Here is a 12,204-nt window from a genome sequence, read left to right as displayed (position 1 = left end):
GCAATTCTTAGAGGAATTCAAAGTTTATTTGATTGAAATTGGTTTTTAAATGACTGAAATAGCCAAAACAAAGTGATCCTAACAAAAGATTGGATCCATCTTTTATGAGGATCGCTTTGTTTTACTTTGTTTTTGGATTTCTCAGCCATTCCAAAACCGATTCTCATCTAATAAACTATGAATTCCTGTCGGAATGATATGCTCTGTATTATTCCGTAAGTGGTTTCTTGGTATCTCGCAAAAAGTTAAAAGCCCAATCCTCATCTCCACCAGTACTATACCAACTGTACTGTACTATAAGTTTCTTTATCTGGGTTACCGTACTCCTGAGGTAAGACTTTGCCATTCTCCTTGATTAGAATTACAAGACATCTGATTCCCACACTTGACACTATGCAATTGCCCCTTGACATCTTGAACGTCAGCATGACTTTCCATTGTGCCAGCGATGTGTTTACAGGTCTCGGAGGGAGTTGTTTTTCATTCAGTGGGCTTTGAACTATGACTCAATCAAACATCCCAACCATTCTCAATTTGAAGGACAGAATCTGAATTTTGACCATTCCCAGCTCTTGTTTTAAAAATAGAAGTTTGCTATTTTACGCAATGATTTTTTCTGTACACTCCTACTTGAATGACTCTTTCTTTTCTACGTTTGAGCCATATCACCCCAATTTTTCAATCAGAAAGTTGATAGTTCTGCTCAATTAATTAAAGACTTCAAGATCATTTTCAGTATTAAAAGGCTGTACTGTGTTTTGACATGTTCTTATTTGCCAAGTTTTATATTTAGGAATAAGTTAATACAACAAGTCAGTTAACAATACTTGAAAAGATGACATTTGTATGTCTAATGTTTCATGTTTTCAAGTATTTTCATTTTATTATAAACAGAATTCAGATATATTGTGCAAATACATTATATGTGTTTGCCAATGTAGAATACAATGCTTCCAAACTTTTTTAATTGCTGCTGTGCAAATTGTGATTGCATAAAACTTGTTGACTTTCAGGATTTTGATGGCATTTTTTTAATTTTTCAAAAATAGGTTTGAATCTATCTGTACATTTCATTGCATACGAACACAGTGTGAAATGCAATGCGAATGTAGTGGTATGTGTATATAAAGTGATGCTTGGTGATTTCATTTTTTAGGGAATTTGGTCTGTATATTTGATGACACAAGAGATTGTGCAATGTTTATTGATCATGCTGTAGCAGCAACGCAGACCCCTCTCTATCATAAATCAAAATGTATCGTTCAATCACGTAGGAAGCTGGTGCTTAGTATGCAGAGCAAAATAAATATCTGTTTGATTGGACTATTACCTTTGGAACAATATTTGTGATGTTTATATAACTCTTACACAGTGCACTTTGTCACCTACTCAAAGAGTTGAATGCTCTCTTATTTTCATAACATAGATGAGATTGTGATTGTGTTGTAGTTTTCTCGAGTGCATGCTCAAATTCTGTATCATATACATGCACATGTACATGTATGTGCTTTTGAGAAAGCAGATCTGGTAACGTCGGCAAGACAAGATTGGTCATGATGGACCCATTCATTGTCATTGATTTAGTTTTGCAATGCTGCCTAGCAGTACAACCATTTCACTTGAACAGTTGTTTGAGATTCCTACAAGATGCTTTAGATTAGGACTGTGCTTGATGATAATTTTATGACTAGTACAGAGATGCTGACCGTATTTTGTTTGACAAAAAGAAAAAAACAAAACAAAACACACCAACAAACCCCTATCTACACAAACAAAACGAGCAGAACTATATTTGCATCGCTACATCTGATATTCATACGTCAATCAAGATTTTTATAGCGGTGCAAACACGCGTGAATTTATTTTGGATTCCTGACAGTGTCAACATTTCTGGTTCCCTTTGCCGTAGTTTTGAAGCATAGGGGATGATAAACTATGTAGACTTTGGACAATAGCCCGGCCCTCGTGTTTCTGTTACAGGACTTTGTGTAGCCAAGGAACTGCGGGTTTGTGTGAATGCATTTCAACAAAGGCAATGTTGAAGTAAAGATATAAGATGATAAAAAAGAAACGTACAACAAAACCCAACCTCAAATTATTCAGTGATATAAACAACAATCGTAGGGCTTACATAATCTTTGTAACATGCATGTAAAGCAGTGCTTGTATAATGTTCTTTGTTGGTTGTGTGTGTGGAGTACAATAGTTGTGTTCAGACGGTGATCCTTAACCTCGAGGATAAGCCATGGGGCACCAAGTGTCGCATGGTTGATTTTTCTCTGAAATCAGCTATGTTGTTCATGAAATCTGTCTTTTCATTAACAAAATGATCATTTCATCAATGGAATGACTGACTCTGTTGATACAATGACTGATTTTGTAACAAAATGGATCATGTCATCAACAAAATGACTGATCTTGTATTAACAAAATGGCCATTTCATCGGCGAAAGGATCGTGCGACACTTGGTGCCCCATAGAGCTTATCTTTGCGGTTAAGGATCATGTCTGAACATAACTATTATAACATATTATAGAGCTGCCAGATCTCCCTCATTCTACTAGAGGCTTCCTGAAAATTTCAACATCTCTTTGTGGCTGGATCAAAGAAAATATCACAATCTCCCTGGTTTGGGAATTATTTTTGCCCATTGATATGCATGTATTAACATGGAAGTTAGGGATACTCTTGGTTGCTCTAACGTACGATTTCAGAGATGAGTATTTCTGTAAACATTTAAACATCTCCCCTGGTATGTATTTTGCATGTTCCTATTTTGAGCAAGTTTAGCAGAGCATGAAATTTTCAAAAACTTTTGTGCCATGAAAATGTTCATATTTACAGTACTTTTAGAATAAAACTTAAATCTCACTGGGAGGGCTTTCTTCTGCTGGAAGTGGTTCCCTAAACTAAATATTGCAATTTCTCCGGTCCCTTGCGTCAGGAAAATAAAAAGCATTACCTGGGTCATTTAATGTCTTATCGCAAACTGAGAAAGTACCCGGGGTCATCTGGAGTTCACATATTGCCAATTGGCAGTGATCTAAACTACAGGCAGGTTATTAAAGAATTTTATACGTATGGACTGTGTCTTATGGATGTTTGGCTGGTCTGTTCGTTGTAGGTCCATGGTCTGTTACAACACTGAGCACAGCTACCAGTTTCTTTTGCCCTCATGTTTCTGTGATATTAAACTCCATGAGCTTACAAATGGCAACTGGCTTTGGAAGTTTGACACACGTTATTCCATTGCAATTTTCCATAGATGTTTGATCCCCCATACCCCCTCCCAGTCGTTGCATTTTAATTACTCTGTACCATGGGCATATTGAGACTGCTACCATTTAAAGATAATGCTGACATTATCAAATCATTTATTATGGAGTTATGAATGAAGTAGCTTTAGTTGAGTTTCATATATCATGTAGCTATGATAACTTTAGTTGAGTTTCATATATCATGTAGCTATGATAACTTTAGCTGAGTTTCATATATTATGTAGCTGTGATTGTGGAAGCATATACATGACAATGTGTTAAGTAGTGACCACTTGAAATATGGTAGACCCTTTTGTTTTGAAGACAATTTTAACCATCTTTAAGAGCAGGAACAATGATGGGGTGAACCAATCTGAGGGTAGTTGTAACTGAAATTTAATTTGTCTTATATTGACAACACATCTCAGGACAGTATGTAATAGGAGTGGGAAGATTAGAGCAAAGGGATTGGGGGGGGGGGCTTGCTATTGAGCACTCTAACCTTTGAGCACCGGTAGTCCATTGGTGAACACGAGATGACATATTCCTCCTCATCCTCTTCTTATACTCTACCCCCTTCCTTGTCTCTCAACATCCAGGCGGACGTCATCCAGGGAAGGCCCATCAACAAACAGTGGAATCCCACGCAGATCAGCTCTGCCATCCGCGACTACCACAAATGGCGAGTCTTCAGCCGGGACATTTTCATGGTGAGACAAAGAGTTCCTAATGCAGCCAGACCCTCCCCCTCCCCCCCCCCCCCTCCCCATCCCCCATCCCCCTTTAAAAAAAACAAATGTAATAAAAAATAGCATGCTGAAAGAGAAGGGGAAATGGGAGGACCCACACTAAGATGACACTCCACTACAACATTAATAGGTTCAAACTTTTCTGGGTTTTTTTTTAACACTTTAAACTGGTATCGTATTACCTTAATTGAATTGATGATTTCCAGACATGTAAGATAATCAGGAATTAATGTCATAAATTATTGTGGTTTGAAGAATATCTATCTTGATATATATAGGAAGAAATATATGAAAGTGTATATTGGTATCAATATAACAGTCCATGTAGCTATCATACAGAATGAAATGATGTGTGTGCAGTGAAATCATGAGAATAGGGCATGGGAAAATAATGTATGATTGTCTCTGTGTTATAGATAGAAAGAGATAGATAGATAGAAAGATAGATAGATAGATAGTAGATAGATATAGATAGATAGATAGATACAATATAGATAGATACATACAAACAGAGATAGATAAAAAAGTAGATAGAGTTTTCATAGAGAGATACATAGATAGATACAGTGTAGATAGATACATTGTACACATGTAGATGGCTAGCTAGATAGATATAGACAGAAAGAGAGAGATGGAGGGAGAGATGATTGGTTTTAAAGTGTTCTTTAGTGGTGTAGGTTAACCTCCGTCATGTCAAGTTTGTTGACATACAGAATTTTTCCGGTTCATGATCCGACTCTCGCTCCTAGACGCAGATAGTAGAAATCTTCATGGTGCACACTGTGAGGAATGATTGGTATGGATACATAGCACTTCGCATGTGCATTGAGTGATGTGTTTATGATTCGGTCAGATAAGGGGGGGGGGGGCAGGCTGTGAAGAGGAATGCAAGTTTAAAGGGATCGTATAGTTTTGGTTGAGACCTGATTTCAGGTTTCTAACATTTTTTGGTGAGATAATGAGAAACCTCTTATGAAATATGAAAGAGCATGTAATTCCATGAGGAATTCAACGTTTATTTGATGAAAATTAGTTCTGAAATGGCCAAGATATCCAAAACAGAGTGATTCTAATGAAAAGTGTGGGACCCACCTGTTATTACGATCACTTTGTTTTACTTCGTTTTTGGATGTTTCAGTCATTCCAAACCCAATTTTCATCAAATTAACTTTGAATTCCTCTTGAAATGGTATGCTCTGTACAATTTCATAAACTGTGTGTTCTTGGTATCTTGCAAAAAGTTAAAGCCCAATTCTCATCTCCACCAATACTGTTCCCATCCCTTTAAGCCTTTTTGTGCTACGGTTGTAAACCCCCTATGTGGCAAATTATTCTGAGACAGCAATGCTCGTGCACCTTTTCAAAAACATTTTGGTTTTCACAGGTAAGCTCCATGTAACTTTTTCTAGAAGCATTTATGCTGAAAATGCAGTGCAGCAAAGTTGTAGAGAAAATTGCAAGCTCTGCTCTGATGTAATTTTAAGAAAAAGCTACGGCCAATTTACTCGCAAATGGCCATTATTCAAAAGGTTAACCTCAAAGACAGACTCTAAAATGTACTCATGGTCATGAATCTTACACATTCATTGTACTTTCATGAAAAGGTCTGAGAGGCATGATTTTCTGAAGACACAACCTCAAGATTATTAGAATTTACCAGAAAAATCCCCATGGAACTGTGCTTTTCAGACACCATGCACTTGCAAACTATATGTTTGAGTATTGAATTTATTTGTGAAAAGATATGAAACATGTATATGGTTAGTTTGTGGCAAAGCAGTTTGGTGGTGTGACACCTCTTGCGTCAGCCTTGCCCGGATTGCACCAGATCAATGCAGGATATATTTGTTTGAAGAAAAAAGCAATTACTGCGAAGGAAGGAAGCGTTGTTGATAGCAGATATTGTTTCAGGCACTGACATGTCATGATATAAGGAGTAACATACGACTTGTATGAAGTACATTGTAGGTTGGAACGAGGGGAAAGCAAGTAACAATTTTTGTTTAAAGAAATGTGTTTGTTTTAGAAACCTCACCATTGTCTTTGTGGCTTTTAAGTGTGTGTGCAGTGAACATTTTCACCCGTTCAAGCACTTCCAAATGAATGATTCTTCCATTGAATTGTTTGTATTGCATCTGATTGATAAATTGCCCTTCACTGATGTACGTAAACACTGATTGCGCAGTGTATTAAATTTATTTTTTATGTTGATGAAGGGCAAATTTTCAATTAGTTCCAATAAGTCTCAGCACATTTTTTGAAATATATTCTCAAACTGGTATTTTACAAAATGCTGTTTCCCCCATTCCCCTTCCCATCCAGTTCTCTTGCTTTATATGCACAATGGCTTACATTGTGACATTCTTAAGATACAGTGCTCTCAGCATTTGTTGAATATATTGGCAAAAGCACATTTCAACCAAGAAACTAAAGTGCACTTTGCTCACTAAATGTTCTACCACATTTAGTGAGCAAGTGTTGAAATCTAAACCCTATCTAATTGTATACCGTAACTCTTACCCTGTTATGCACAGTCTGCCAACAGCCCTGAAAATTCTACCTGATTGTTGCAGTTAGGAATATGGTATATTAGCATTACAATATATGTTCCCTTTAATGTTCCTAATCTGAAGGGATTTCCAAACAAAAGGCTACTATTCCAGGCAGCATTCCAGAAGTGCAATATATAAAGCATTTATTATTCGCTCAATCCTAGATGATGATTATTACAATGGAGAAAAACTGTTTTTGCCTACATGTAGGTAAGGCTTTCTGAATGAAAGCTTTGATATCTGCTTGTCTCATATACTGTATGAATACTGCATGGCCCAGATTGGCCGCCTGGCATAAAAGACTGAATTCTAACCCCTGTTACCTCCCTCCCCTCCCAAATGTATACAAAAAGAGGAACAAATGTATACCAAAAAGTTTACCTCAGAGCACTCCCATACCCTCATCTTATAGGGATCGTACAGTTTTGGTTGAGACCTAATTTCAGGTTTCTAACATTTTTTGGTGAGATAATGAGAAACCTCTTATGAAATATGAAAGAGCATGTAATGCTATGAGGAATTTAAAGTTTCTTTGATGAAAATTGGTTTTGAAATGGCTGAGACATCCAAAAAAGAACGATTCTAATAAAGTGTGGAACCCACACTTTGTTACGATCATTTTGTTTCACTTTGTTTTTGGTTGTTTCAGACATTCCAAACCCGATTTTCATCAAATAAACTTTGAATTCCTCTTAAAATGGTATGCTCTGTACTATAAAGTGTTTTCGTGGTATCTCGCAAAAAGTTAAAAGCCCAATTCTCATCTCCGCCAATACTGTACCATCCCTTTAACTTGTCTTCTTTTCTGGGTCAGCTGTTCAAATGTGCAGTGCCATCCAGAACTTAATCTGCCCCAAACTGCATGCATTTATACAAGGTGACTACCGGTATAAGCCGTTGTAACCAAGGCAACTCTTGCTTTGTTCTACACAAAGTCACATCACGCAACTGAGAGCTGCCACTCATACAAAGCATTCTTCCCCCTCACAAAATGCTACCGTAGTTCATACGTTGCCTTTGGATTGTGCTTTGTTGCGGTGGTATGAAAATGAAGCATTATGAGAGAAGGTATAGAGGGTTGTTTATCACTCATGTTTATGCGTGGAAGGACTGTGCCCCTTGGATCTAACGTGAAAAGAGCCTAGTGTTCATGCTTGAATGGGGGGAAAGGAATTACAGCAGTGAGTACAATGCTGGGAATATCAAATTGTTGTTGAATACAACTATTCAAATATCAAATACCGGTACTTTGCAAATTAGCACAATAAGCAGTAAGTGCACAATAGCTATAGAGCCTGGATTCTAAAACATTTTCTGAGTAGGTTTGCGGTATTACTGCACATTATGTCCAAGACTTTTTACGGAGAGGTTCCCATCCTTGGCGTGGGATGAAATGCAGACATTGGAGTATGCTTAAAACATTAGGGACCCTTTAGTGTAACACACATTTTTGTTCAAACAGATATCTACTGCTTGTAAAATGGAACATTCAAAGGTGATGATACAAAGGGGATGTTGCCTTGGCTGTCTTGTTGGGCCTAGTGATGTGCATAACTCCAAAGTCCCAAACTTCCAAAAGTTTGTTGAACTTGTGCTCATCCCTATATACCACCATCTTATAGACTACCAACATGTAGTCTCTTTCTCTATGTTTGGACTTTTCGTCGAGCGGTGGCAGTCTGTTGTTGTTTTTTATTGAGTTATCTATTTACCTACTGCCCAATTTGTAAACTTCTCTATTATCTCTCTCCAGCAGCATTCTTCATCATGAAAAATAAATTTTCAACCTCATTACAGCAATATCCAAGCTCACCCAGCCTTTGGCCCTCAAGATTTATCACATTAAAAGCCAGGAAAAGCCTAAAAATGTCTTTTTTCCATAATGTACTTTCATTATTACATATACATGTCTTTGTTATGTGAAGCGACATGTGAATTGGGGAAATAAAGTTTGAAAAAAAAAAGGAATAGCCTTTGAACAACTCTGAAGGGCCATGTTTTCTCTTTCAAATTGTCACTACATGACTTTGACAGGCATGATATTCTGTAGATTTAAATCTGATTTCAGATTTTTTTTTCTTAAGTCTATACACATTTTGCTTTTTCCATGTATCAAAATCACCTGAAACTTTTGATTTCCGACTTTTTCAGCAAACCTCAGTATCACCTCTGCATTGAGTGAATTCATTTGACCCTTTGAGGACGGACAATTTTTGCTACAACACGCATTTCCCCATAGACACTTGTCCGAGGATACTCGGGATTTGTCCTCGGTGGATTAAAGAGGCCTCTCCCTCTCTCTTTTTCTTTACATGTGGTGTTTTCAAAAGTATGCTATGTGCATGAACAGTCTTGGTTCTCCTATCTCTACAGGGGGATGTTGCCACCAAGAGTGCGGAGGACAACGCCATCAACCTGGATGTGCCCCACCCGCCCCTCTCCCCGATGTCCGCCCAGAAGCTGATGAACGATGACACCCTCAAGGACTTCTCTGACACCCTGTTCATCAGCACGGAGAGGAAGAACTTCACCGTCCCAGCACCGAAGAAGATCAGTAAGTCGTTCATGAGCAGGCCTTTTTCATATTTGACACCCTTATGAATAGATTCTGGATATCCCATTGGTCGATAGATTGCTCAGTGTGTGACATTTTCTTTTACTAAGAAGTGCCATTGGACCCTGTCACTGTTGAGTGTGCAATATTGTTCAAATAGTATAAGATATTGCACTCTGACATCATTCCCTTACAGTTTTGTATTTTTGCACCCTCTGATGTCACAATGTATATACTTTTGCAGCAGGTGCTCCATCACTTATATGTAGTTTCTACAATTTGAAATCCATTGCTTCCTGGTACAACTGTGCCATAACATAACCATTTGCCTTTCATTCAGCAGTTGGTGTGGCTACATTATTTGACATCCGAGGTGTTTTATAAAACAAATAGTGAATGGCCTTCACTCGTGTTGTGGAACAAAGCTGATACGATGCATGTTTTCATGATGTGTGTATTGATGCCATAGATTTAATAGCAGTATAATTGTTTTTTTTAGCGGAGCTTACAAGGTAGTTATATGGACAAGCAAGCTGGTGACTGCAATAAACTTACACATTACAGTGGGTAGAATGCAGCTTGCACATCAATTGTCGTGGCAGGGAAGTCCACAAGTGTGGATACGATTTCAAAGATCATCTTTGAAATTTGAACGGTTGGAGAATGCTGGAAACTGCTGACAATTTGTCGTTCATTCCTGTTAGTCTATATTGTGCATCTTTTCTTTGCTTCTCATTTCTTTCCGCAGCTCGCCACGTCTACAACAGCGACATTATTCAGCCAGGTCTCATGCAGCTTGAGCCAGACTTGGACCAGGATTTTATGGACACTCTGGACTCCCTGCAAGGTAAGGGCCCACGCCAAAGAACTCTACGGAAACAGAAACAAGGGCGCAGGGCACATCAATCACAGATTAAAATCTGCCAGTGCTTCACTTTCTCTTTTCATTTGCAATCATCTGATGATGGTATTTGGCGTCGGAAAAGTAGGATTCAAATCTTCATATAGAGCTACCCAGAGATTTAACGACGAAACAGGGAAGTGTGCTGAAAATTGCTGGAAGTCAGTGAAGATCCTGAAGATTTCTTCGCAGTTTGAAGAGTGATCACTCTGCTTGGAATGAGGACTCATCCATGTCCCTCATTTTCTTGTTATTATACGCTGACAGTTATCATCTGAAGACATATGGATAGGAATTAGCTTTCAACAGTCACCATATTCAACAATGCTCACATGTATACATTTGTTTGTTTGTTTTTTCTAGAAATACTGGGAAATAAAGTCACTCAAATTTTGAAATTCCACTCCTTGCAGACATCTTGTCCAAGACCCCAACCAAGAACGACACAGAGAGCATGGGAATGAACTACAACCTTCCGCCAAACTTCCTGGCCGACACTCCACTTGGGGCCTTCAGCGAAGCCATGGAGATAGTGGATGCAGCCAAAGTAAGTGAACGAGAGCCAGGTTCTGCAGTTTTGTCCGTAAAAGTGAGATTTTGCAATGTGTATCCCAAAACTTCCTCTGACAGGTATTGGATCTTGAGGTGGAATCTTCTTTCCTTTTGTTTGAAAGAGCCATTTGGTTGCAACTGTCGAGGTGGTCTGGAAGTGAAACTCCAGAGATATCTGATGATACGGAGAACATTGACTCAAGTTTAGTAATTGCAAGACTCTGCTTGTTAAAAAGACTGTACAGTACCGGTTGAGGTGGGGATTCATGTTTTGAACATTCCTGAGTGAGATAATGAGAAACCTCTTATGAAATATGAAAGAGCATGTAATTTTAAGAAGGATTCAACGTTTATTTGAGGAAAATTGGTTTTCAAATTGCTGAGATATCCAAAAAAGTGACAATAATAAAAGGCGACAGGCCACGCCTTTTATTAGGATCTCTTTGTTTCACCTTGTTTTTGGATATATCCATTTGGATATCTCAGCCATTTCAAAACCGATTTTCATCAGATAAACTTTTGATACCCCTTAGAACTGCATGCTCTTTGACATCTCATAGAGTGGTTTCTGAATATCTCGCAAAATGTTAAAAGCTAAATCCTCACCTCGACCAGAACTGTACACACCCTTTAATGCCCAGTAGTTTGATGTCAGCAAAACTGAAGTAAATTCTTTATCTCTCCCTCTTTTTCTCCTTTCCTCTTTCATCATTGCTTGGTCTGCTTGTGTAGAATATGCCTCAAAATACCACTACCAATTATCCCACTGCAATCATTGCCAACATGGGCTCCAAGTCGGTGGTCAGCCAGCGCCAGGTCACTTTTGCTGCCACCCCCACCAAGGTTGTCTCCAGCCACTACGACCCAATGGTCAGCGGTGGGGGCACATTCTTGCCCAACTTTTCGACGTCGGCTTCCATTTTCAGCAGTGTTGGTGGCGGTGGCAGTGCTGGCGTCATGATTCCGCAACCGTCCATGGCACCGAATGCACCCGGCATGTATGTAGCCGGTACCAGAGGTACCACCAACGTTCAGTTTTGCGGCGCGGGCCAGGCACCCAACCTGATACATGTCCTGAATAGCAACTCTGCAGGTGGCACTGGCTCTTGTGGTGGTGCAAGTGGTGCCGCAGGTGGTGCTGGTGGCAACAGAAGACATTCCTCACAGCAGCCGGTGCCAATGGTGACCACTTCGTACCAGTCCTCAGCACCCACCAGTCCCCTCAGCTCGTCCAGTCAGGCAGGTGGAAGCCAGGTAAGAATGGAAGCACTTTCCAAATAACAGTCCTGAGTATATTGATCTGTATGCCGCCATATCACTGCTTTGTTGTGATTAAATGCTACATGTCTCTACATGTCTTAGTCGAATTTCACCACTGGTTGAAATGTTCAAATGAGGTTTGGAATGCCTTCAGAGTTCTATCTTTGAGGTTTTTTGTTTTTTGTTTTCCCAAAGACTGTAAAGTTTACCATTGAAACGTGTGGTTCACTTTCAGTAATGCCATTAGTTTTATGCTATTTGACACAGCATATTTGGGAGAAATTTTTTCCAGCTGCAATAACAGCTGGTAAGAGGCTGCTAATCATATGCTTGAGTTATTTGATGCACTTTTGAGAGCTGCACCAGATTGCATAACGA

At 38.9% G+C, this 12,204-nt stretch overlaps 1 protein-coding gene across 1 annotated transcript in view; it reads left to right on the top strand.

The window, feature by feature from the left end:
* Positions 1–12,204, top strand: part of LOC140244223 (MLX-interacting protein-like) — a 62,149-nt gene that overhangs the window by 35,876 nt on the left and 14,069 nt on the right. The window contains exons 4-8 of the mRNA XM_072323859.1: positions 3,858–3,968; positions 8,933–9,113; positions 9,862–9,960; positions 10,428–10,561; positions 11,299–11,820. Of these exons, the coding sequence (XP_072179960.1) occupies positions 3,858–3,968; positions 8,933–9,113; positions 9,862–9,960; positions 10,428–10,561; positions 11,299–11,820 (1,047 nt within the window). The remainder of the gene's footprint in view (positions 1–3,857; positions 3,969–8,932; positions 9,114–9,861; positions 9,961–10,427; positions 10,562–11,298; positions 11,821–12,204) is intronic.

Source organism: Diadema setosum, chromosome 21, assembly GCF_964275005.1.
Source record: "Diadema setosum chromosome 21, eeDiaSeto1, whole genome shotgun sequence".
NCBI classification, from domain to species: domain Eukaryota; kingdom Metazoa; phylum Echinodermata; class Echinoidea; order Diadematoida; family Diadematidae; genus Diadema; species Diadema setosum.
Note: the sequence above shows the minus strand (reverse complement) of the source record. Positions and strands in the feature narration are given on the sequence as shown.